A 26,193-nucleotide genomic window follows, 5' to 3' on the forward strand; every position below is an offset into this window, starting at 1 on the left:
GGTCACGGCCACGGCCATGGTGGTGAGGCTGGCTCAACAGGCAAGGGCTCGGGCCGGCACCGGGCACAGGGCAGCGAGCGGCCGGAGCTGGGCCGGAGCATGAGCCTGGCCCTGGGTGCCATGACCGAGGAGGAGGCAGCACGTCTACGGGCGGGGGCCCTGATGGCCCTACCAAACTCACCCCAGTCTTCGGGGGCTGGGCGGTGGCGCTCACATGAGGTGCTGGAGGGAGCGCCCCCAACCTTAGTGCAAGCCCCCATTGGCCTTAGTCCCCACCCGGAGGGCGGCACCGGCTCTGGCCGCTTGGGTTTGCGCCGACGTTCCACAGCTCCAGACATCCCCAGCCTGGTCGGGGAGGCTTCAGGGCCTGATAGTGGTCCGGAGTTAGAGGCCAACGCTCTGCCCCACTCGGTGCCTGGGCCGAAGCCTTGGCAAGGGGGCTCAGAGGCTGTGGTGGTGCAGGCTCAGCGATAAAGGTGAAGGACTAAGCCCTGCTCCCCTAATCTCTTGTCTGCTCCACTGGGATTTCTCCCTTTTATCCAGGTCCCTTACTTTCCAGCAGCCTGTTCCTGGAGTCCCTCCCCATCTGAAAACCTGTCCCACTGCCAAGGCAAGACTTTCATCAGAAGAAAGGGACCCCTCATTTGTGCTCTTTGGTATTCCTTGTGTAGATCTCTCACCTTTCCTACTACCTGCCTTTTCTATTATCAGAAGGTGAGATATGGAAGACTGGTTCATAGCTTCAGTCTTCCTCCAGGAAGGTGGACCCTCACTCTGACCCCAAAGACTCAGTCTGCCTAGGTTTCTGCCGGGTCCCTTTCCCCTGGTGAGTTTCTCAATACCCTGGTAACCAGGCAAATGTCAAAACTGGCTTTGGAGAACCAAGGCCTAGCCCTCTTTGCCTACTGATGCTGAGGATAATGTGCAAGCTACCAAAATCTCCCTTCCTCCTAAGTTAGAGAAGGGGGAGGCCCCAGGGCCCCCAGAGTCTTTATGGACACAGGCTGATTAGGAAGAAATCTGTCTCTTTAAGGTTTTCTGGGATAGAAATTCCTGCATCTTTACAAAGCAGTTTTTGTTTTTTTAAGGGGAGACAAGAGCACCTCTGATATTGGTCACCACTTGTCCCCTGAGCCAGTTTCTAGGTAACAAACTCCCTCTGCCTCTGTCCCAGGCAGACCTGGGATTCAACTTCTTTCACGTTATAGGGTAACTGTCCCCCCCCCCAAAAAAAATCCTACCCAGCTCAACTCTGCCTTCTTGGCTCCAGATGCATTTAAATTTCATCTTTGAGGTTCAAGCCCTGTCCAGGTCCAAGGTCCTGGCCCACCCTTATATCCATTCACTCGAAATGGAAAGGACTTAGCACTTCCCCGCCCCCACCGCTTTCCAGCTCCCTGCGATCAGCACGTGGGTGCTCCGGCAGGGTAGAACGGTTGCGAAGGCTTTGCTTAATTGCATTTTTTCCAACCCTCAAAGAACTCTTGTTTTGAGTCTTTGTATATGAAGCATAAAGCAGCAGGTCTGATCCGAGGCTTAAGAACCTGACAATATCTCTTTAAATAGAAGCTCCGCGAGGGGGATAATTGACTGAAGTGTTTGCGACGTTAAACGGCTGCGCGCGGGAGTCGGGAGCCCACACGAGCCGCAGGTCCGGGTTTAAATTACACCAAACTCGGGGGAGAGCTGGAAGGAGCCTGTTAAACGTCTCCTGCTTCTCGCTGGGCTGTTAATGGAGGGCAGGGCCGATGACGGATGGTAGAAGTCGAGACCAAGGACCCCTGCCTTTGCCCCGCCGCGTGGGATGCAGGCCCGGCGCAGCTTCCAGCTTTTATTACTGGGCAGATTAGTGAGTCAGAGGCCACCGCGGAGACATGGTTAAGGGCCCTTTCCTGGTCTGGTCCTTTGTCCCCTCCCTCCCTGCCTCCGTCCTCCTACTCTTTGTACCCGCCTAGCCAGGGGCGGGAGGAGGGGGTCAGGAAAATCGCTGGGCCCTACAGCACACTGTAGAAGCGTCAGCAAAGGTGTCAGTGCGCCCAGTCTGCGGGGGGGCTCAGGTGGGGCTCTTTTTGTGAACCCCCATGGCTGAGCTTGAGGCCCTTCACCTGTCTACGATGGGGTCTTTTCAAGATGTCTTTGTGGAACAGAAGGTTTCTCACCAATAACTCCAAACGAACCGGTCAAAGGGATAATGACGCTGAAAAACTGGGTCTGGGATTGAGGGGTGGAAAGGGAGTCAGGTGGGGCCTTGTGCAGGTGTCATCGCTAATCCTCACACCTACCCCACTCCCCAGGCTTCTCCGAGGCCGCGCGAGCCCATACACTGGACGTGATTCCCTGTGCCCCCTGGTGGCAGATCTGCCTCGCTGCGTCCTGGCTCTGGGCTCAGCCTTCTGATTTTATTTGGGATCATCACCGCTGTGTACTTTTCCCTCGGTGGGCATTCACCCGTGGAATCCTTTTCCTCTTGTAGAAATTAAATCCGGATACTTGAAGTCACTTCACTGGGACAACGCGGAAAAAACTCACACTGTAGCATGCGCCAGACCCTTCACTAAGACCCCCAAGTTAATCCTCCAAGTTAAGGCTTCCAGTCTTAAGAGCTCCTGTTCTCTTCCCCCCAAAACTGGAGCTACCGACCTTTCCCTTATGGTTTCTGAATCTTGGGACATGCCAATTATGCACTGTTTTCCTATGATATGCCTCTTCTCAGTCCTCTAGTCTGGGTGGTGAGTGAACAAATCAGAGTGTCCAAAAAGCCTGAGAGAGTGAGTCATGGGTGGGATGGGGGATAATTGGACACCCAAGTGCAAACTGCTTCTTTGTGGATCTTTGCTTGCTCAACTTATGCCCTTTTCAACTGTGTTAATTAATGAAGTTTTCAGTGGTGTAAGAATACAAGTATTTTGACTTAAAAACAGCAAGAGGCCTGGGTCACACATTGTATCAGAGGTACTATCATCTTTTCAGTGCTGCTGACGTGTGAGTTTCTGGGTGAATGTCACCTCAGGCCCTCTTTATTGGGTAAACAGCCATGAGGGTTTCACTCTATGGAGTGGCCAAGAGCTTAGTGGTGAAAATGATGTTTCTAAATAGCCACAGCAGATCCTCCCTGTCTGAACTGTGTCTGCCTGCCTTGCTGTCCTTGCAAACTCCTTTCTAGGTCCGTCTCTGTGCAGAATTTCCATGTCTCACCACACTTAGCTCCCTCAACGTCCTCTCATTGTCAGCCTGGAACCATTGAGGTTGGGGTCCTCTCTAGCTCACTCCACTGTAGAAGAGACTTTGCTAAATATTTTGCTTTTCCTGTTCTTGTTGCTTTCATCTTTGTGAAGATGAAAGGCCACTAGAATTCAGTACTGATTTGTGTGGGAGACTAAAGGACGTTTGCACACCTTTCTGGAGTGAACTGTGTGGCAAAAAGACTAGTGGAATTCAAAAGAATAGTTAATAAACCCAGTGTTATTCCATTGTGAAACTGGCCTCTCTTTGCCTTACCACCCTCTCTTGACTCCCTTTGGAGGGATGGAAGGGTATACTCGCTTCCTGTGGAGGCTCCTGCCTTCATCAGCTCCCACCCTGCCCATTCTACTGTGGTGGGCTTCTGAAGGTAGGTCACAGGGGCTGCTTCCAACTGATCTGGTGGTACTGGGGTTGCAGTCTGGGTGGGAATGCTGTGGGAGTGGGAGACAGTCTGCATGACCCCTTGCTCCTGGCTAAGGAGTTTCAGTGGGTTGGGTATAATCACTGGAAGGAAGGGATGGAAATAATGTTGGAGCCAGAAGTTGAAAGGTAATTTTACCAACCTCCCACTCAGGACTGGACCCCAGGTTTCTTGATTTCTAGCCACTTCTCTGCACTGTTTCCTTTGGTTCTGAGAAATGAAACAGGACTGCTTTCTCACTGGCAACAGTTTCAGGCCACTTCCTATGAACAGTTTGAGGTCCAGGGCAGAAGAAGGGAGAAGCTGATGCAGAAAGGATCATCAGCTCTGGGAAGGAACCCTGTCTGTTTCTTGTGTTTCAGTCCCAAAAGCCTTTTACTTCCTGTTGCCCTTCTGTACCTTTATTTCCAGAGCCCATAGGTCAACAGGGAAATTGGGTGTCCTGTGGACTCAAGTGACTGCTGGGAAGCCCACCAGATCCCCACTCCAGGGCATTCAGCTCCACGACAGCCTGGCTCCAATACTAGACAGCAGGAAGCCCAGCGGTTTAAACACTCAGTTTAATTTAAAACAGGCACAAGTGCAAACAATTCACAAAAATTTCTAGGGAAGATCCTTTTGTTTTTAAAACCCTGACCCTTAAAAAAATGTCCTTGCAACTTCTTTGCCCTAAAGCTGATCATAGGGGACAGAGAGATCTAAAAATATTATCTGGAAAGGGTCCAGACACCTGGAATTCTTCCCTGGCCTTCCCTGTCTCATAATAGCCTAGAAGGTGGAGAGGGAAGGAGGATAAGGGGGCAAGGGTCTGCAGAGGCAGCTGGGGCAGCAGGTTCACACAGATGGGGTGCCCCTTCTGATGTGATGGACTCCCAGGAGGTGGTATACCTTCTGTCCCAGCCCATAGTCTGAAGGACGGGTCCCTGATGACCTGGCTATTGAGATGAAGCTGACAGGAAAACTAAGTTTATCGCCTTACTATTCCTGTCTCTGGCTCTCAGACTCCATAGTATGGAAGAGACTCAGGAATCTTGTGAGTCCCCAGCATTGGTGGACTCAATTCACTGATTGAAAAGAAACATGGGACTTGAGAGGTAGGGAGCCAGGCCAAGAAAGGGGGTCCCTTCAGAGTTGAGCCTAGTGGGAGAAGAGGTTCGGATAGCCCTCCTGAAGCTGGCTGCGGGTAACTGAAGGGACACAGGCCATTGGGTCCTTCCTCCCCTTACATATACACATACTCACACACACGTGATGTTCTCTCCAACCTGTAGTGAGGCCACTTTTACCACCAACCCCATTCTTTCTCTTTCACTCAGAAAATGCCCCCTTTCCCCTCCCATGGCCTAGGAGCAGGCCTTTCACAGTTCTGATAGGCTGTGTGGGGAGAGGCAGTACAGGTGGGGCAGGGAGCAGGTATAGGCAGGACTGTGCCTTTAGGAAGTTAGACCAAGGGAGGAAGTAGGGTTCAGGTAATAAAAACCTTCCCTGTGGCCCTCTGAGACCCCAAGGCTTGAAGGTGGAGCTGAGAACAGCAAGTATCCATGTGAAGATGGGAAGTTGGCCCTCTTGGGTGGCTTGAGATGCTAGTATACAACTACCTTTAAAAAGTCTGCAGCAGCCTTTTCTGCTTGCTGACCACAGAGGCTAGGAGTGCTGGTCTCTGTTTCTTAGAAATATCCCTGTGCAAATAACAAAGGGTAATCCTGCAGAAGGGGGTCTCCATCATCCCAAAGGCAACTGGGGATTCTTTGGGGAGGGAGAGAGACCAAGGGGGCAGGTCCGGCCTGGCCCAGTGGGCAAAGGGGCAATAGGATAGGGGTGGAACTTCACATTCAATCTTTGGAGAGAATACTGAGAGAATGAGGCAGACAAGCCCTGCTGGAGGGCTGGATGCCCAGTGTCCCCTGCCTGTGGGTCACAGGTGGCAGGTGCACTCAGAGTGGGCTCAGCAGGTGGAGGTCTGCTTGCGGTAGAGCTGGATCAGGGGCACCAGGCACTCAGGCAGCCCTGTCTGCAGCAGGAAAGGGTGGTCCAGGAGCTCCTGGGCCGTGGCTCTCTCTTGGGGATCCCGCACCAGCATCCGCTCCAGGAAGTCTCGCAGCACTGGGGATACCTGTGGAGACAGGGCAACCAGGGGAAGTCATGGTTTGCAATTACTTTGGAATGACCTGACTGCCTGGCCTATTATTGTTTGAAAGTTTCGAATTCTCTTGTTGCTTACTTCCTGGTTCCTCCCAGGCTCAGAGCTTGTTTGATTATCAAATAGGTAAACAAGGATGCATCAGTCCTGGAACTGTGGCCAGTTCACCTGTAATGGGAGTTGCCAAGCAATGGAATTAAGATGTCTGGGACTCTAGGAAGCTGGGTCCATGTACAGCCCGCTCCACTGGCTGGCTTCACAAAGCTCTCAGCATTCAGGCCCTGTGGCTCTGCAGAAGGAGCAGGGAACTGGCATCAATAATCCAGTCCTGGATCTATCCCGGATAGATCTAGTCCAGAATCTATCCCGGATAGATCTAGTCCAGATCTATCCCTGATCTTAGGCAAGTTGAAATTTTCTCCAGACCTTAGTTTTATCTGCAGAATGGGCTAATGATGAAGAATGCCTCTTTTGTCTGCCACATAAGGCTTAAGTGAAGACTAAAAAAGAGGACAGAGATTAGGGAGTACTTGAAAAATAGAAAAGTACAAGCTGGGACCTGAAAAGGGAGCTTTCTTTGTTGTTCTAAGGCAGGGCTTGGTTCATTTTGAACTGGTATCTGGGGATGTCAGGCTGCTACAGAAGGCTACCTCCTCTGGGGAATTAGATGTGGAGGTCTCCTCTATATGTTTATTTTGGGTTACTAGTGCAGGTTCCAGTTGTCTTGGAAGATGTTTCCTGTTGGTCCTCCCAGCCGACCCTCCCAGCCGACTCTCTTGAGGGTCACAAAACTGCTGGTTATGGACTTTAACCCTCTGGGACAATTCTTGCTCTAACCACCAGATGGCAGTGCCATTTAGCAGTCCTGTGTTGAACTGCCAGCAGGGGGTGACCACAGGTAAAGTCTGCAGGTTTGGGGATGGATTTGGCAGGAAAGGCTTAAATATAATACACATTTATAGGGTTCTAAGGGGAAAGCTCTACCTCTGGTCAGAATGTGCCAAAGGGAGGACAAGCCATTTGCTCTGATAGACAGGAACACTGTATCACAGTGTGGGTCCCGACAAATGGGGTAGAAGGGTTGATGCTCAATTAGGCTTCTCTGGTCCCCTCCACCCGCTGCCCTAGAAAGAAGAGACTCCTTACTTTCTCTGCTTATAGGTGCCTCTGGGCACCTGTCAGTGCCTGCTGCAGGGCACCTTGGCTGCTGTAGCTGGGAAACTGGAATGAACATGGGAGTGTGTGCGCAAATGGGGCTCTGCATCCAGGTGCAGGTTTTGTGTGAGAAAGATACTGAACCCTCTGGTTTTGGTGGAGGGAGAGGATGGGAGTATAGGCTCTGGTCCTCTCACCACAGGAAGAATGGGGTCTGTGGGGTCACACGTTATACACCAACCTACCTTGTGAGAGTTTTTCAGCTTGGGTGGGGGGTTGTCCCGGAGCCTCTTCATGGCTTGCACTGGGGAGTCACTGAAATAGGGAGGCTCCCCATCCACCATCTCAATCACCATGATGCCCAGAGACCAGATATCCACCTGCAGGGGAAGAATATCCCTGATCCTACTGCTGTAGCCTGGCCCTTAGTAGCAGCATGCTGGATGGGAAGAAGCAGCTGGTCTCAACTCTCCTTGGTGTCTTTGTGCCTATCTCCTTCCTCCCCTGATCAGCTGCCCAGTGGTTTGTTACTTCCTGCATTAGTGGCTAGAGACCATAGGGATAGAACTGTCAGCCAGTCTCTGAGAGAGGGCATCATGATTGGGGAAGCCTGGCCACACCCCACTTTGCTATTGAGCTGGTGGAGGGGGAATAGTTGGAGGATCCACTCCCAGAAGTGAAGTCTAGGTTACAGCAGCTCATCAGAAAGGGTGCCAGGTACTGACTGAGAGGGTACCTGAGAACCAGAGTTACTGTGGCAGGGACTGTAGAGTTATTGTGGCTGTGACTGAGCTCCCAGAAGCAGGGCAAGGAAGACAGCTAGGGTCTGACAGCTTCAGGGCAGAGGAATTGCATGTTTTCAAGCCTCTTTGGGGGGGCCTCATTGGTGGGTGGAATGGTTACCTCAGTGGCATACAGAGACCTTGAGATCACTTCAGGAGCCATCCAGTAGGGGGTTCCCACCAGGGACTTCCTCTTAGGGACATCTTTGCTGATCTGAGCACAGAATCCAAAGTCCGAGAGCTTCACCTGGGGTTGAAAGGGGAGTAGATGGAGGGCCAGGAGGACCAGGAGGAGAGATGCAAGGGAGGAGCAGGAAAGGAGGGCCTACCCTGCCATCAAGGGTCAGCAGGATGGAATCACTCTTGATGTCCCGGTGGATGACACCTTGGGCATGCAGGTAGGCCAGGGCCTGCAGCACAGCCTCACATACAGTGGCGATCTGCTCCTCATTCAGCCTGGACAAGGTCAGCAGGGCCACGAGGGAAGAGAATGATAACTTTAGCAGGGCAGCTGGACTGGCAAGAAGGGTGTCCCTGGCACAGGGCTCCACATCTCTCAGGCAATGTGTCCAGCAGCCCCCTCGGGCCCTAGCCCTGGGCTACTTTTTTCTTCTCACACCCTTGAAATCTCTGGATCTCAGTTACCTCAAACAGGTAGGGGGTCCCTCAAACAATATGACAGGCACCACAACCCCCCTTCCAAAGCAGTGGTGGGGAGAGCCTCCCTTAGGGCCCCAGCCTCCCAGCTGCCCACCTGACTTGGGAGATGATGTCTGTGAGGGCCCCGCCCTGCAGGAACTCCATTAGCACCCACAGCTCCTCGCCCACCAGGTAACTCTTGTACATCTCCACCACGTTGAAGTGCTGATAGTCCCGCATGATCACCACCTGGGGGTGAAAGGGAACCTGAGTGCTGGCACAGTGCCCCTGAGGCATGACCACCTGACCACCCAGGCCCGCAGATGTCCGGCCTGGTTATGTGCTCATTTCTCTCCCAGTTGCCCCCACCCATGTCCCATCCTGTCCTCCCACCTCATTAAAGAGCAGCTCCCTGCGCTGCTGCTTCCTGAGGTCCATCATCTTGACGGCCACCTGGCGGCCAGAGTGCTTCTCTCGGGCTAGGCAAACAATGCCCGTGGAGCCCTCGCCAATCTTCACGTAGCTGTCCAGCAGTAGCCGGGGGTCACCCTGGTCCACCACCATCCTGAGTGCAGCCTTGAACTGCTCATGTGTCACAATGCCCGTGTCCTCACTAGCCAGGGCACCCTTGGCCACTGTGGGGTCCTGGGGCAGGTACAGGTTGCTGGTGCTGATCTGGGCATGCCGGGTGCGGGGGGAGCCCGCTGGGGAAGACCGACCTGGAAGTGGGCCAGTGGCTGGGGCTATGCGGAGGGACTTCTGGGGGCTGCTGGTGTCCGAGGTGGTCAGAGGACTGAAGGTCCCCATGGGTTGTTCTGAGGGCAAGGATTGGGCCTTGGCCACCAGGCTTGGAGGGGAGTCTTTCTGTGGCGGTCGGAAAGCAGAGTTGGGCTGCAAAGATAAGGAAAGAAACAGGTAGGGACGTGGCTATGGGAGATTTTGGAGCAAGTTTCCCAGAGGCAAGGGGCAGCCACCGTGATCTCTGGATATAGGCAGGGCTTCAGAACAAGTTGAGGAGATATTGTGAGCAAAGATTTTCAAATGAAGCTGAAGCCCAACCAGTCGTACTCAGAAAGCAGCCCCATTCCTGCCACACTCCCAAATGAGCAGGCCAACAACACTCTTTACATTCACTCTGCTGCTCCTGGGAAGGATCCAAGTCCCTGGGGTGTCTTCCAGCTGGGTATTTCTTCCTAGGTGAATGACAGCTGGGCCCCAGGGAGGCTACTGTAAGGCAAAGTCCTGCTTCTGTGCTCTGGAGCTACTCTTGAGAAGCTGGGTTGAGGCTCCCCATGTGGGTGGAAGAGGCCCTGGGCAGGGCCAGTTGTGACTGGGCTCCCAGAAGCAGGGCTATGGTCTGACAGCTTCAGGGCTCCACTCCCTACAGTTCCTGGCCTTGCCAGGCGGTCAAGCAAGTCAGGTGCCCCTGTAGGGTAGGGTGCTGCCAGAGAAGGCTATGATGTGATGGTTTTGCATGCCCATGCCTGCCTGTGCACCAAAGGGGCACCTACCTCTGACAGGCTCAACCTTTGCAGGGCAAGAGCCAGAAAACCTGCCAGAATTGCTTGGACTTACTCTATCCCTGGTGTGCATAGTCAAAGAGTAAGGCCGTTCCTTTGCCAGCAGCTAACCCTCACACTCTTTGTCTCTGTACAATGAATGAGCGGGACTTTTGGCTGGGGCATCAGCATCTAAGCTTCAGTACTAGTCTGCTTTAGCAAGCCACCCTTTCTAAGCCCAGTATCCTCCCTAAAACTGAAGGGGCTATGTGAAGTGACCTGGGGAGTTAGATAAACTGCAGATTTCTGTGTACTGGAGCCTGATTCAGATAGTCCTTAGAGTAGAGATGTATTTTAATGGCCTCGGAAAGCTTCCAGGAGTTGTGGGAAGGGGATTTAGGTAGATATGGGTAGATGTGGGTAGGTGGAGGAGGGTAGGGAACTCAAGGCAGCATAGCCAGTACAGAGTCTGTGATGTCATGTCCTAAAAGCAGAGGTTACATGAGATGTCAAAAGGATCAGGGAGGGAAGGGAGGGGCAACAGGCTACATTTTATCACACAATCACCCTTGCCAGCCCCTGGAGGTTCTGTAAAAAGGCTCAGGGCTAAGGAGGCTGTCTGCTGGTCTGCGAGTGTGGACTTCACTCAGAAAATGTGCTCTCTGATCATCATCTATGTGTGGTGGGGTAGAGCTTGAAGGCCATCTACAGCTCCTCTTCAGGTTTCTCTAATGGCCCTTGTCCTCTCTCCATCATGGAATTCCTAAAAAAGGCTATAAATGATGTCCTTCACCTCTGGCCTCCGGAACTTCTGTGGATGTGTGAAGAGACAAGCCACATGGAGGGCCAGGAAGAGGGTTCCCTCCCTCTCCTCTCTGTCAAGGCCCCTGTGGTGATGCTACTGCTGGTGCTGGCTGAGTTCAGGGACAAAGCCTGCATCTTGGGGCCAGGGGTGGAATGGTGCAGTCAGGAGCCCTACACCAACATAGTTTGGGCTATGGAGGTAGGCTGGATGGGTCTTCACTTATCAAACCATGCCAAGAAAGGAAAAGGGGAACACATGATGGAATTGTTACGGGCTCTGGATTGATGGTTTCTAGTGTGACTGAGACCTTGTGGAAAGGAAGCTAATTGAAGAGGCATATGTCAAGGCAGTAATGCTTCTTTTCCCTCCTTGGCCCCAGCTGAGTGGGTTGTACCATAAGTGCCTAAAGGCAGAGGCTGTATCTTAACAGTTTTAAAAAGCAAAAAGCCATTCATGGAGGGCTTACCACTCTGTTGTGGTCCCGTTGCTGCCATGTGTCCTTGCTGTGAGTATATGGTACACGTAGGTGCTTGATCAATGTTGCCCTTCTGATTCTAAGTGGAACCACTTCTACATCCCCAAAGCTCCTATCTGTCCTGCTCACTTTGCTCTTTAGCCACAGTGAGTTATTACAGACTGCTCTGCCAGGGGCTGAGAACAGGAGCCCTGAGGCTGTACTCAGACCTCCCACAGCCATGCCTTAGTAGCCTGACAGCCCAGGGCACCAAGACCTGGCTGTTGCTGTGGGAGCTACCATGAGTGTCCAGAGCCAGCTCCTGGGTGTCCAGTGCAGAGGGCTTGTGGCCTGGGGTGGATGGGAGAGCTTAATATTTCCCATCTGTGTTGCAACTTAAACCATTGTTTCTCAACCAAGGACAGGGAGTGTGTGTGTCTGATTTTTCTGTTCAAGGGACATTTGGTAGTATCTAGAGGCATGTTTGGTTGTCCAATTGGGAGTGGTACTATCATCTAGTGGGTTCCAGCTAGGGATGCTGCTACAAAGCACAGGGCAGCTTTCATAACAAAGGACTATCTGCTCTGAATGTCACTAGTGCTTTCAGAGCAGCTCAGAGGTCTGGCTTGAGAGCACTTATCTAGAAAGGTAAGCACCCAGAAGAAACACTCCTCTGGATTTGGTACTGTGCTACCCCCAAGCCCAAGATGACCACTATCAGCTACTGTGGAGGCACCCAGCACACCCAGCAGTGGTGGACCCATGGTGGTTCTAGGCATGTAGGGACAAACAGGCCTGTGCCTGGCTGTGGGGTATTGGCCGCAACCAACAGATGCAGGTCAGTGCCCAGTCTAGTTTTGGCACTCCTTTTCTTCAAATCCCTGGAGCCCATCCAGCAGGACTCCCTAGTGGTATGCACTACCCTGCTCCTACCTTAGTTTGGAGTGGGGAGATATCTCCCCATGTGCACAGCCTTCCAGAGACCCTCAAGCTCACAGGGATATGACAGGAACACTTCAAACCATGTCCTATGCAGAACCCAAACCACTGTCCTTTGTCCTAGTGAAACAGGAACTGGAGTGCATGAAGCCCAGAACCTTCCCTGGGTGCCTCAGCCGGCAGGAAACTAGAAAGTCTGTAGTTCCTGGCCACTTCCCAAACCTCCCACCCCCATTCAGGCTGGAACACACTCATGCCATGGCTAACATGGGAAGCAGGGACTTGTTCCCAAATCTAGTTCCCAAATCTGTCCTAGGAGGCAGGAGTCACTCACACTATATCAGCCACTGTTTCTTTGGCCTGACTGAAAACCCTGTTGCTGTAGCCACAGCTCATTCTGCCTGATGCTCAGGACCTAGAAGACATCTGGCTGCCAAAGGTTGTAAAGCTTTGTAGTCAAAAAAGAGTCCAGATGTCCCAGGACAGCATGCACGGTCCTGAGCAAGTTCTCTCTGTTTCCTTCCTTGACTCATTGGAGGCACTAAGTAGGTCCTCTCATTTGCCAAATGGGAAAAGACGTGATTGTGTCTATGGATGTACGATATGCCATAGGGTAGGTAAGAAGCAAAAACATGCTCCAATTTGCCTGCCAAACAGTCACCACTGGGACTCCCTCACTCTTTCATTTCTCACAAGAAAAAGATGTATTTAAGGCCATCACAAGTGCCAGGAGTCAGTTCTCCTGCGGTTTCCAGATCTGGGAAAATTCAATTCTCTGGATTTTCAGGTAGCACACATACTAGAAAAGAAATAACTACAGAAATATGAAACAAAACAACTCCTACCCAAAAGAAAAGGCAAAGGAACAAAGGGAACAAGGTTGAGTGGCAGGAGCCCTACTCATTGGAGGTGTTACTATGCACACTTCTGCCACCCGAGGGAGATGCATCCAGGAAGCCCCTCTGCAGGTCTTGGGGGTGTGCTGGGGAAGAGTTCTGAGAAGAGGGAGGCAGATGGGGCAGGAGCACACACCTCTTCTGGAGCCTGGGGGCTTGCTGGGCATTGCAGGTCAAGATGGTCTGCTTTGGGCTTGTGGTTAAAGATGCCTCTTTGCCAGGGGAGTGTCTGACACCTGGAGTAGTCCTCCCAGACCCCACAGGAGTGTCAGCCAGGGTACCCCCACTCTTGTTAGAGGACCTGGCTTACAACCTCCGACTCTCACACGCTAAGCCTTTGGAGGACAAGAGCTCAGTTGGTTCCGGGTACAATCCTCAGCTGAGGTTGACCTAGTTTGTTGATCATTTTGATTCCTCATATTCTTCCTAACCCTGACTCTATAAGTGGGAAAGACCAGGCAGGTCCTGTGTTTCTGACACCCATTCCCTGTGGCCATTTGCCAATCCAGGATCCTTGTGCTCCTGAGTAGCCCCAGAAGGAAGCTCCGCTTGACCTACCTTGCTCTGTGGTGGAAGGCCTGGCTTGCTGCTGCTTGGAGGTGCCGTGGCAGGAGTGGAGAGGAACATGCTTCGAAATAACCTGCGCTTGAGGCTGTTCTCTTGGGCCTTTGGGCTAGGGCTGCCTTCACCACCTGGCCTGCCTGTGGCTGAGCCCACCAGGCAAGACTGTGGCCGGGCTTCCTCAGAGCCATGCTTGGCAGCCTTCACACCCCGCCTCCCTGTAGCCATAGGGGGTGAGGTGCCAGGTGGGGAGCTCTGCAGGCAGGCGCCCAGCTGCAGGCAGCGCTGTGAGGCACCCTGGAATTCAGCAGGGCCCAGGGACTGTGCCTTGGTGGCCAACCCGTTAGGCAGGACCTGTGGGCTCTGTGGTTCAGGCCATGGCATCTGCCTGTGACCTGCTGGTGTGCCCCCGTTGCAGCTGAGGTAGAGGCTGTGGGGGTCAGTGCGCTCAGACTGGGGGCTCTGGAGGTACATGTCCGGATCATTGGCCCAGTGCTCATCCCCTAGCAGCCCCAAAGACTGTGCCCGCCGCCGGTTGGTAGGGCTGCGACCACGGAGAGTATTGGAACTGATGACTGACAACTTCTGGATGTCATTGAGCAGCCCTGAGATGTAGCCATCTGTTGGCACCGAGCTGCCCCGTACCACTGTCTGGAGAGTGAAGAGAGAAGAGTGTGAGCAGCCCCTTCGAGGCAGGGAGGGCTGGCCTGGAGACCAGGGTCACAGCCTTCTCTGGGGCCTTGGGGAGGAACACCTATGGACCTCCCTTGTATCATCCACCCATTCATTGGTTTTCAAGTCATTTACTAGGGCCCTGAATGGGTCAGGCCTGTGCTGGTGCAGTGTGCAAGGATACAGGGAGAAGGTCCTTGTCAGCAGGGCAGGCAGGTGGGTAACCATGGGGTTACAACATGACAAGTAGCGTGGCCTGCTGAGCATGGGGAACTGAGGAGCACAGGGGGAGGGAGCGCCATTCTCTAGTTCTATCTGTGGCCTTCAGAGTCATATGCAAAGCCCCCCGCTGAGAACTCCAGTACCAGTCCAGGGGCCCTCTCCACACTCACTAGCTTCATGGCCTACCCTGACAGCACCCATGACCCAGACCCCAACCAGGCTCTTAGATATACCCATCTGGACCTCCACAACTGAATTGCCCCAGTCTGTGAAAGCGCCAATCCCTTTGAGGTTATAGGTCCAAATATCGCATGGAACATATTTGTACTAAAGACTATTATCTAAAATTCAAATTTAATTGGCTATCTTGTACTTTTATTTGCTAAATCTGGCATCCCTATCACCATGCAAAGGACTCCCCAGACTCTGCCTCCCTGGATCCCCAGGGAGAGAGACTGATTACCAGGAAATTAAGACAGCTGGCTCATCCACGCTGATAACTAGGTGGCTCCTCCAGGTGCCTCTGGGGTTTTACCAGCCGTTTTCTGCAGAGTGGGAGAGGCTGAACTTGGCCGCCATCCACGCCCACCCCCTTTACCTTCATGGGCTGGAGCTGCACTCGTGTGATGCGTGAAGGGTCCACCACGGGCTTGGGGCGCCTCAGTGTATCCAGGATGTTCTGCCATTGTGGTGGGAGGCCCACAAACTTGCCCTCTTTGGGGTCGAAGGAGGTGTGGACACGGTGTTGGAAGTTCTGTGGGGCTGAGATCTCTGGGCGTTTCTTCTTTTTCTTACGGAACATGGTGCCTGCAAAGGGAGGGTCAGGTTGAGCTTTGGCCCAGGAAGCACGGGGTAGCTGCAGTGGGTGCTGGAGTGCCAGGCACAGAGCTCTCTCCTATTCCCCCAGCAGAACCCATCCCTAGCCCTTTGCTGTCATCCCTACCTCCTCAGGGAAATGGCTGATTCCCAGCAAAACAGTCTCAGGAACCACAAAAGGGCCATAAATAAGCCAATGAAGACTAGGAACAAGGGAAAGAGGTGTCTGTTTGTTGGTCTGTGCCAAGTCTCCTGCTGAGGAGGCAGACTCTGGGGGTGTGTTTTTTAAAATCCAAAGCCCATTACAAATATCATTCTACTGTCAAATAATTAAAAAGAGGGGAAAGAGGGAGGAAAGCTGGCAGACTCATTTTAAGAAGCAAGTATGACCCTGATTCTTTGATCAGATAAGAATACAAGAGGAAAATTTGAACCAATCTTACTTAAGAACATAAATATGAAAACCCCTGAACAAAAGTAGCAAATTGAATCCAACTGTATGTTAAAGCTTTTGTTTATCACAATCTGTCTGGGTTTGTCCCAGGATGGTTCAACAACAGAAAACCTGTTAATGTGATACACAACATTCATAAAAAGACAACTAACTAGGGCTAGTTGCCCAGATTGGGACCATGCATCATAGGATCAGGGAACCCCCAAGGGGCTCCCATACTTCCCAGGTACTTTGTCTCAACTCCAGAAAAGCCCTGAGCCAAGGCGATTAGCTTGGGGTGGGTTCAGGTCAGCCATCCTAGGGTAAGCTCTCCTGGGAAGTCAGACAGCCCCGCTTCCCTAGGGATTCCTCTCTGGTCCCAGAACTCTGACTGCACAAAACCTCACTTGGTGTCAAGCCAGCATCCCCTTGCTGATCTGGCATTTGCCTGAGGTCCTACTGAGCCTGCAAAGGATAATGTGACTAGCTCTGAGAGGGAGAAACTGGAAACCTAGGTGGGAAAGTGACTTCCAAAGGGCTCTAGCCTTGCCACATGGAGAGCCCTGAAAGGGAACCACATATTGATGGGAGACAGGGTCAGGGTGCCTACTTGAATGCTTTTGGACCTAAAGTGATTAAAATAGTTCAGTGGATTCAGGAAAGGTCACTTCCAGGTTTTAAGAAAAAATGAAATGTGTTTCCATTTGTGTGTATGTGTGTGTGTGTGTGTGTGTGTGTGTGTGAGAGAGAGAGAGAGAGAGGGAGAGAGATGGGGCCTCACTATGTTGCCCAGGTTGGACTCGAACTTCTGGGCTCAATGATCCTCCTAAGTCAGCCTCAGAGTAGCTGGGATTACAAATATATTGTACCTCACCCATCTTAGCATGTTTCTCAATCTAAATGTCTGAATTACTCATCTATACAAAGATCTTAAGTATGGGGCCGTCACATTCTCTTTTGGCTTCTGTTCTGGAAATAGCATTTCCCTGGTCATTTTCACAGATTCTAGAGAGTCACAGGTCCAGGAGGGTGCTGGTGTCCACTCAGAAAGACAGAGAACCTGAACAGCCCACCACTTCCCCACTAGGAGCCCACCTGGACTCATGGAACACCTCTTGGAATGCCAGTCACTTTTCTGGACCTTGAGGTCCAGGAATCTCCCTAACAGTCTCTAAAGGCAGAGCTACAGATGTGAGACCCCTATAGCCCAAGGACTTTGGAATGAAATGTACCTGTTTGAGTTGTAAGGAGTCTCCTGTGAATTTGAAGAGACTAAGAACAAGTTAATTAGATAATCTGAATCTCAGGATTCTTTTGTCTATCAAATGGGGTTCATAGAAGATAGGGTTTAGGGAGTATGAAGTAAGTACAGTCCCATTAGACTGTATCTCTTGCCTCTCTTTACATACCTGCCTCTAAGCTCCAGGCCTCTGGATACTGACACTTGAGGGTGATGCCAAATCCTCTCCGATTTACCTCTCAAGGGTAATGCTTGATTTCTGGGTTTGGGGATCTGGGGACCTTACCATATCTCCATTATGCAGACTCTCCATGGTTTAGTAAAATCTGAATGCTTACCCTCCAGCCTCTGCCTTTTACTACAGAAGGGTCTTCATCAGCAGGGCTATTCTTGCAGCCTCTTGGACAGACCCTCTATCCCTGGATTAGTTAGCGGAACTTTTTTCCTCCTCCTTAAAACTCTGTGAAGACTTCTGGAGGTGCAAAGACACACCTAGAGCTGAAGACAATCTGGCTGAGACTGTGACCTCAGAACAACCCTCTCCCCCAACTACCTACCCCAACCAAGTTCTTGGCTCTTGCTGCAGGAACTCATGGGGAGACTATCTTTAGCAAGTGGTCTAAGTGATAAGAGAATTCCCCTCTTGAGTTCACTCTAATAGCCATTTCAGAAGAAAATCTCCCCAGAGTCAGTAGGAAAGACCTGAGGAGAAAGAACAGCCCAGAGTCCTAGGTCCAGGGCTTATGGTGGTGAGGGTGGCAGAAGCAGTCAGTTGAGCTCAGGCTTTGTGGGAATGGATGGAGATTTAGAAACCAGCAGTCATTAACTATTGTGAAACTAGCAACCTAAAGAAAGGCTGCTAGGACCATTTGAAAAGTGGTAAGACCAATAACATGTAGACAACATGATTGTATAAGTAGAACATACAGAAAATTCTATATATGAATTACTGGGATTAAAAAGTAAATTTGGAAAGTCCTCAACTCGAGGTGAACATAAACAAGTCAATTAATTTCTATATCCCAGAAACCAAAAAATAGAAAATGAAATAAAAAGATACCATTTACTATTTTATTTAAAAATATAAAACATAGGAATAAATCTAATGAAAGACTTTTAAAATCTTTACATTGAAAAATACAAAGATTAAAGATATTTAAGAATGTTCGTACACTGGAAGATTCAATACTGCAGGATGTGTCAATTACTCCCAAATTAACCTACAGATTTATTTCAGTCTCAGCAGATTTTTTTGGGGGGCAGAAATTGACACACTGATTCTAAAATGTGCAGAGAACCAGGAATAGCCAAGGCAATCTTAGAGAACAGAGTTGGAGGATTATACTAAATATATATCAAGATTTATTATAAAGCTACCATAATTAATATAGTATAGAATTGGCATAAGGATTGACAAAAAGACTAATGGAAAAGAAGAGAAAATCCAGAAACAGACCCATTCATATGAGGTCACTTGATTTATGATGAAGGCGACATTACAATATGGTAGAGGATGGATGGTCTTTTCAATAAATGTAGCTGAAGCAATTAGATGTTCATGTGAAGAAAAATGAGTTCATATCATATCCTCAAATTAACTGCAGATGGATTATAGACCTACATATGAAAGGTAAAATAATAAATTTGATGGTAGGAGGGGGCATAGTCTGGCTGTTCCCTCCCCCCAGCCTGGTGTGATTAATTCATTGGGCCCAAGTTTGATAGGCTTTCTGAGACCCTTGACTTTCTGGGACCCAAACCTGTCCATATCCATGGGTCCCAGAGATTGCCAGGATTTTCTTTGTTCAAGCAGAATTTTTTTTTTTTTTTTTTTTTTTGGTACCAGGGATTGAACCCAGGGGCACTCAACCACTGTGCCACATCCCAGCCCTTTTTATGTTTTATTTTGAGACAGGGTCTTACTAAGTTGCTAAGGCTGGCTTTGAACTTGTGATCCTCCTGCAGCCTTCTAAGGTGCTAGGATTTCAGGAGTGTGCCACCACACCCAGTTCAAAGCAGAATTATTGATGGCATAGGTTAGGAGTAAGGGCTGTTCAGAGGCCCTCAACTGGTCATTTCCAGGGTTCCCTTTTCCAATCCAGTTTCCAAAGATGGTGGGGGTCCTGAATGACGCAATTGCTGCATTCACCATGAGGCAATGGCATCAAATCAGGCCTCATGCCAGCCTGTCAACTGTTACCCTCAGTCTCTCTGCTCAGCATCCACACTCCATCCAGCAGAGGAGTTGTCAAAGATACCACTGAGGAGGAAGAATGGAGGAGGAGGGGCTTGCCTCACACTCCCTTCCTTTCCTTCTGCCTAGCCTGAAAAAAACAAAACAAAACAAAACCCGCTAAAAGCCTCAGACTAAGCTCAGGCTTAGTTGGCCTTGCTGCTCCTGTCTAATACCTTGCCCAAACCAGGGGAGGGAGACTGCTTCCAGGATTGGACCTTGGGCTAGGAATGCACTATTTGTATTTGAGGAATGCTTTGAACTTTCCTCTTCTGCGGTTTGCAGACATATCTTCTGGCTGGCTGACCCATGACTGGGTTAGAGGGAGATGCTCAGTGCTGAGCAGGAAAGGTCCAGCCCAAACCAGTTTAAGAAGGAAGCTCCCCTGGCACAAGTCCAGCTGTGACTGCTTCCTTCAGCTAGAGCTGGCAGAGGGGAGTCAGGCAGTTCCTTGCAGAGGCTTTCTGGAGGAAATGCTGCCACACCCAGTAAGCCCAAGGGCAGAGCTGTGGGGAGAGTTTAGGAGCCACAGTTCTGGGAATGGTGTGTGTGTGTGTGTGTGTGTGTGTGTGTGTGTGTGTGTGTAGCAATAGACAGAAAGGGCAGGAGCTTTTCTTATGTGCTAGGCCCTTTCTAAGGATTAGTAGCCCTGAGAAGTGGAATTTATTACCCACGAATCCAGATAAGGGTCAGAGAAGCCAGATAACTTGCCCAAAATCACAGGACATGACTGAGCTAGGCCCGGAATCTGGATCTGATTCCAAAGGTCCTGCCATCCAATCTATATCAACCCTGGAGGCAGTTGGGCTGCTGATCTCTTCCTGGAGGTCTTCATGAGCCAGGAGGGGCTGACAGCCTAATGCACTCCTTCATTTGGGCAATGAGAAGACAGGCTGCTACTCCACTAACCTGCCCAGTTCTTTCCTGGCTCAACTGTGAGGTAAAGCCTAGGGGTGCCTGGAGCTGTCTTAACTTGTAGGCGGACCCTTCTTTGTGGAACCAGGATTTTTTTTTTTTTTTTTTTGCCCTGCAAGGGATGAATAAAAATGTTCCAAAGGGGTAGTGTCAGGGGCTGTAGAGGTCAAGCCTGGCATATGTGAAAAGCAGAGCCCCTCTGGAAGGTCTCAGAATGAACCAGGCAACCTGTAGGCTTGGCTGAAGGAGTAGTGGGCAGGATCCAGTGGCTGATGCTGTGTTCCACAGTGACTAGGGAGAGCCTGGTTTGGCTTTTCTAGCATCCATGACAGGGGTGAGAAAGAAGCTGTAGGGTGTGTGGGTCACCCTCTCAGACTCTTGCTTCTCCTCCTCCCAGTAGATATCCATGTGCTGGGGCCTGGGATGCTAAGGCTTCCAGAGCTGTGGTGATCACAGACCCAGGGCAGAGCTACAGAGACTTAAGTTCATTTTAAACATATAGTAGCTTGCACATTCAAATAAGCCTTGCCATTTGAGGCAGACCTCTTGGGAATGCATCTCTATTCTAAACATGCTCTGGTATTCCTAGAATTCCCCTTTGGGAATCATCTCTGGGGCCTGTCTTGAATCAATGTCAGCAATTCTCCTACCTCTTATCTGGGCTTTTCCCAGAAGTGGCAGTGTCTGGACCCAGCTTTGAGTGAGTTTGGGTTGTTTCCACTCAGTGAATCCCTTTCATGGCAAGGATACTTGGCTCACTAAATGGAGACAGGAGAATGCACTACATTGCAAGGTATGGTGGTGCACACCTATAATCCCAGCAATTCAGGAGGTGAAACAGGAGGATTGTAAGTTTGAGTCTAGCCTCAGCAACTTAGTGAGACCCTAAGCAACTTAGTGAGACCCTGTTTCAAAATAAAAAACAAAAAATGGCTAGAGATGTAGCTCGTGGTAAAGTGCCCCTGGGTTCAATCCCTAGTAACCACTGCCCCCACGCCCAAAAAAAGGGCTGGGAAGGTGTCTTCCAGAAAATAAGTCTAGATGGATTTGTAGCTCCTTTGAAGGGGTAGGCTTTGGTCTTTTGTGTAAGGTCTGGGATGTTGGTAAAGTGTCTGCTATGAATGAGGCTGATGGGATTCCCCACCAATTCCCAGCAACTAAGAGGAGAAGAGGCATCTGCCAACAGGGCTGGTTCCTGGCTCCCAGAAGAGGAGAGAACACCCAGCTCAAGATACCAGTGAGAGTGGGGGAGGCTCAGGGAAGTTTATCAGAGCTCACATTCTGGGCTATGAGGCTTAGTGTGGGACCTTGGGGCTATGACCTTGGTCTATTTTCCTTCTTCTCTAGGCCTCAGCATTTCTATTAATGACAAGAGAATGGACTCATTCACCTCTGCCAGCTTTTCCAGGCATAATGAAGGGGAGCAATAGCTTCTTGCTCAAGGAGCAGTTCTGGATATTTTTAATAATCACCTCTCTATGAGAGCCTAGCACAAGACTCAGGCTCTGGACTGAGAGTGTCATATGTGCTCTCCTGATCACAAACCCACGAGGAAGCATTGTTACTATATCTGTTACACATGAGAGGAACCTGTGGGCCATACAGACTGAGTGATTTACCCAAGTGCAGCAGCAAGGAAGGGACAGAGTCTGATCCAGACCCTGAGATGAACTTGGCCACAGTCCGCCATCAGCATTCACTACTTCCACCCTGTGTCATTCTCAGGGTGATACTCTAGCGCCTATCCTAGAATCATAGCACCAAGACAGAGGTAAGCCCCCCTGGCCTCGACAGAACTTATAAAAATTTCCATGTTACTACAACCATCCAGTCCCAGAGTGGCCTACAGAGGAATCTGCCTCTTCCAGAGCTGGGTCTCTTCACCCTGAGATATAAAGTAGGGTTGCTTGACCTCTTTTACCTGTCTTGGGAATTGTCATTCTCCCTCCTATGAGGAGGGATGGGCCTCATCAGCCGCCTGGTTGAGAATTTCCTTGAATAAAAGATAGCCTTTCATAGGAATAAACTCATTAACCAGGGATATTTTCCTTTTCCTCAACCTTTACTTTCTGGAATTTGTTTAAATATAAAATTTCATTATTGGGCTGGAGTTGTGGCTCAGTGGTAGATCACCTGCTTGGCATGTGTGAGGCCCTGGGTTCAATCCTCAGCACCACATATAAATAAATAAAGTAAAAAGATCCATTGATGGGGCTGGGGATGTGGCTCAAGCGGTAGCGTGCTCGCCTAGCATGCACAGGGCGCTGGGTTTGAATAAAGATAAAGATGTGTCTGCCGAAAACTAAAAAATAAATATCAAAAAAAATTCTCTCTCTCTCTCTCTCTCTCTCAAAAAAAAAAAAAAAGATCCATTGACAAAAAATATATATATATATGTGTATATATATATTTATATTTATTCATTATTAATTCCTTTACTCAAAAGTATTTATTATGGCTGGGCACAGTGGTGCATACCTATAATTCCAGCTAGTCTCAGGCAGGAGCATCACAAGTTCAAGGCCAGACTCAAAACAAAAAAAAGGGTTAGGGAATGTAACTCAATGGTAGGGCACTTGCTTAGCATATATGAGGACCTGGGTTCAATCCTCAGTACTTTTTTAAAAAAGTATTTATTATGTACCTGCTCTACTCTAGACTCTGGGGGCAAACAAGACAATATTCTTGCTCTCTCTCTCGGCAGGTTAGTTTGCATCTTCCAAATAGATGTTGCTATAGGCCAGCCTGTGCCACCTTAAGAAGTGGTAATACAAACTCCATGGGGTTCCTCAGATGGGCCCCTCTGACCTTGCCTAAATTATGTCCCTCTGTGGCAATTCCCAATAGGAGCCTGCCCATATTCTGCTTCCATATGTTTATCAGTAGAGAGCTCCTGCCCCTTCCCAAGGCCCCTGCCTTCTGTTCCCTTGGTCCCCTCGCTGCTTTTCCTTTGTGTGGAGCTGGATTCTGTCTCTCCTCAGTCTCCCCCAGGTATAGGTCTGCCATCTGCTCCTCTTCATGTGACATGAGAGGCAAGAAGGACAGCACCCCAGACCTTATCCTGGCTCCAAAAAAATACACCACAGGGAAGGAAATTTCATCTGCTTTTCTGCCTGATTGCCACATGCAGGATAGGAGATCTTAGGTGGGGCCATGCCCTCTGCCCCATCACCCATAGACTTTGTAGACTTTCTCCCAGGGCCAGTGTGCTGAAGTATTGGAAGTCCCCAGCAGACTGGGTAGTACCCAGAGGTTCTGTTGCCCCACTCAAGTGACCCAGGAAGAATGAGGCCTGTGCCAGGATGGTGGGCACTGTGCAAACAAACAATCAGCCAAAATTTCTGGGTTCCCTATCCTTACCACAATTCCCATACCAGAGGACCCAGTGAATCACCAGGGAAGAGATAATGGGGTGTTGTTTAAAATTGTAAAAATACAATGATGAAGCTCATTCAGTGGCTTGTGTCAACACTCCAGCTGAATGACAGGCCAAAGAGTCAGGCTGGCCAGCCGAGGAAGGTCAATATTGACTCAAACTGCCTCTCAGCCCAGCTCTAGCCACTTGGACATTGCTACAGTCCAGCAGGGGCTCAGGCCAGTCCAGCCCTTTGACTTCTGTTTACTGTGCCTTGAATCCCAACCTGTGCCCACCCATCTCTGGGTGTATAGCATTGGGCTTTCTGGGCATGGGGTTGTCTCCAAAGGAAGACCTGAAGAATTACATTCCTTGAAGGGTTTCAGGTTAGGGACCTCCTTAGCCTCTCAGATTTCAACAGTCTTCACATGCAGAGACTCAAGACCTTAATATCTTGCCAGAAAGAATCTCCATGGTTCCTAACTGCAAGACTCCCTTATGTTTTGACAGCCCTTAGCTTTCCATATCTATATTTTGCTTGCCTCCTCACTTTATGTACATAAAACCACTGTGAAATAGTTTGAACCTGATTTCTTGGGCCCATTTTAAAGATGGAAGGTGGCTAGGAAGAGGAAGCAGGTGACAAGAAAAAGAATATACACACAGAAAGTGCCTGCCACATACCAGGTACTGTGCTAGGTGCTTCTTATTAGTACATCTAATGGTTAATGGTAGATATTACAGGTTCCATTGTTAAATGAAGAAACCAAGGCTCAGAGAAAAGCAAATGTCTAAGATGGTCAGTGTAGAACTGGAATGCAAAGTCTGACTCCAAGCTCATTCACCATACCCAGAGCCCAGAGAAAGCAAATGATTTATCTTAGATCACACAGCTATTTAGAGCGGAGATGAAACCAGAATCCTTGAGCTGAATGCTCCCTCTGCCCCAGACAGCACCCATGATAATGGTATAGTCAGGGTCACCCATGAACATGTGAACACATGTGACATGTACTGAGGGTGTTGCTACTTCTGCCACTAAAGCCAGAAACGGCCCCTTCCTTGGGCCAAAGACCCTGAATTAGGGTCTTACGCACTATTCATCTTCCATGAACCCTCTGCCCTTACTTTATTCCTACTGCTTTGTTCTAACACCCTCCAACAGTGTCTTGCCAAATAGCCAGACCATTCTCAAAGTCTTCCCAGAGAGGAGGACTCAAGGGTAGTTTAAACTTTTCCAACTGGAGGCCAGTGAGGTGGCCTCTGGGGCTGAAGGACATTTATCATTACAGTTACTCCTCACAACTACCCTATGAGAATGGCAATCCATCATCATTTTATAGTTGAGGACATTAAAAAAATTGGAAAGAAATAAAACAATGTGCCAAAGGAGTCACAGGCAGTTAGGATTCAAACTCAGCTCTTTTTGGTTAAAAATGTTGTGTTCTCAGTCACTGAGAACACAAGAGGAGAATTCACAGCATTGCAATACATACTAAACCAGACCCAAAAATGACCACATAGACTGGACCCACCCTGCCCACCACCTAGTAAAACAAACCAAAGGAGCCTAACAAACACCAGATGGGGGTTTGGGGGGCGGATTCAGAGAATACTCCACCAAAATCTTGGGAATTCTCATGTCTTAGCCCTTGGTGTTCCTAACAGCATCCACACCCTATATGGAAAGTTACTCCCTGGCTATGGGAAGAGCTGGGGCAATTTTAGCATGTCTGGGGATCTGGGGAACCAGCTGGCAGACTCGAATGTACAGAGCAGGGGCATCTCTGCCTGGGACTCCTGAAGTCCCCACCTCCTGCCCTGCTCAGCACAGATGCCTGGTCTGCTACCGCACTTTCTGTTTGGAATCCTCTTCTGCAAGCCTGCGTTCAATGCAACTGGCCTGGCTGACGCTGCCTCACCCCAGACAGGCATCAGACCTGATGAAAATCCGAAGCTTGCGCCAGGGACAGGGACAGCCATTTGAAGCCCTCATGACCTATCATGGGGCTAAGGTGGTATGAGTAACTATATGCAACCACTAAGGACTGAGAAATCACAACTAGCAGGGACTAAGCCGCTGCCTAACTAGGAGGGAGTCAGTTGCCTGACCACTGTCCCTCCCAGCCTGCCTCTCAGGAAGGTATGGAGAGGGCTCTAGGACTACATGTTCCTCACTCACCTCCGGGAGGCCTTCCCTGACTCCTCTTCCTCGGGTCTCCTCACCCTTCAGCAGTCAGCTCTCTTGGGCACCGAGGGAAGACCAAGGACCTTCCAGGGCCAGTCCACCGCAGGCCTAAACAGAAACACATAAGAAATAACATTGTGACAAATATAGTAAGTGTCCCCCAGATTTTGCGACTGGCTGGAGTCTAGGACGTTGCGAACTGCCCCACGCCTGCCTCCCCCTGAGCGATCTGAGGTGCTAGAGGCTGCGGCCGGCTCCCAGCGGGGCTCCGGGAGGAGGGGCAGGTGGGCGTAGCGCAGCTTCCGGGGTGGCCCCTCTCCACACGGCTGTCGGACCCCGCGCGGCCACGGCCTCGCTGCGCCGAGTTGGCGCGCACGCAGAATAGGTTGCGCTCCGGGGGCGCCGGGGGCGCCGAGCCCGCTGTGCCCGCGCGTAAGGCCCCTCTGTCCCGCGCGGGCCAGCCTCGAACTTCGGGGACTGAAAGCCGGGGTAAGGGAGGACGCTTGAGGCAAGGCCTGTCCCTTCACCGCGGCCCGGGCCGGGAGGGGGATCACCGGCCTTTGGCAGCGGCCAAGCACCCACCTG

At 50.4% G+C, this 26,193-nt stretch overlaps 2 protein-coding genes across 3 annotated transcripts; one reads left to right on the plus strand and one right to left on the minus strand.

Moving 5' to 3' along the window:
• Window positions 1-3: 3 nt before the first annotated feature.
• Ankrd63 (ankyrin repeat domain 63) lies at window positions 4-3,478 on the plus strand (the record flags this gene model as incomplete). The annotated part of the gene is made up of 1 exon (XM_015480121.2): window positions 4-3,478. A coding segment is annotated over one exon (471 nt), but the record flags the coding sequence as incomplete, so codon positions are not given.
• A 728-nt stretch (window positions 3,479-4,206) lies between these two features.
• On the minus strand, window positions 4,207-26,177 carry Pak6 (p21 (RAC1) activated kinase 6). Of its 2 annotated transcripts, XM_015480836.2 has the most exons (9): window positions 25,603-26,177; window positions 15,027-15,235; window positions 13,532-14,185; window positions 8,774-9,271; window positions 8,496-8,629; window positions 8,071-8,197; window positions 7,863-7,988; window positions 7,205-7,339; window positions 4,207-5,777 (listed from the first exon to the last, which is right to left on the minus strand). In XM_015480836.2, the coding sequence occupies exons 2-9, from the start codon at window positions 15,228-15,230 to the stop codon at window positions 5,610-5,612; spliced, it is 2,046 nt and encodes a 681-aa protein (XP_015336322.1). In that variant the 5' UTR covers window positions 15,231-15,235; window positions 25,603-26,177; the 3' UTR covers window positions 4,207-5,609. The 2 variants fall into 2 exon arrangements, with proteins under 2 accessions (XP_015336322.1, XP_048649049.1); XM_048793092.1 differs by lacking the exon at window positions 25,603-26,177 and having other exon boundaries at window positions 15,027-15,237.
• Window positions 26,178-26,193: the final 16 nt, after the last annotated feature.

The sequence above is a fragment of the Marmota marmota genome, unplaced genomic scaffold, assembly GCF_001458135.2.
Source record: "Marmota marmota marmota unplaced genomic scaffold, marMar, whole genome shotgun sequence".
Classification (NCBI taxonomy): Eukaryota; Metazoa; Chordata; class Mammalia; order Rodentia; family Sciuridae; genus Marmota; species Marmota marmota.

Bases quoted from the DNA above. Each gene is read 5' to 3' on its own strand.
- Pak6 (XM_015480836.2), bottom strand. From the start codon at position 15,230: ATGTTCCGTAAGAAAAAGAAGAAACGCCCAGAGATCTCAGCCCCACAG. The intron at 14,186-15,026 runs GTAAAGGGGGTG...TTCACTCTCCAG, and splicing joins TGCAGCTCCAGCCCATGAAG to ACAGTGGTACGGGGCAGCTC. The intron at 7,989-8,070 runs GTAGGCCCTCCT...TTTCAACCCCAG, and splicing joins TGCTGACCCTTGATGGCAGG to GTGAAGCTCTCGGACTTTGG.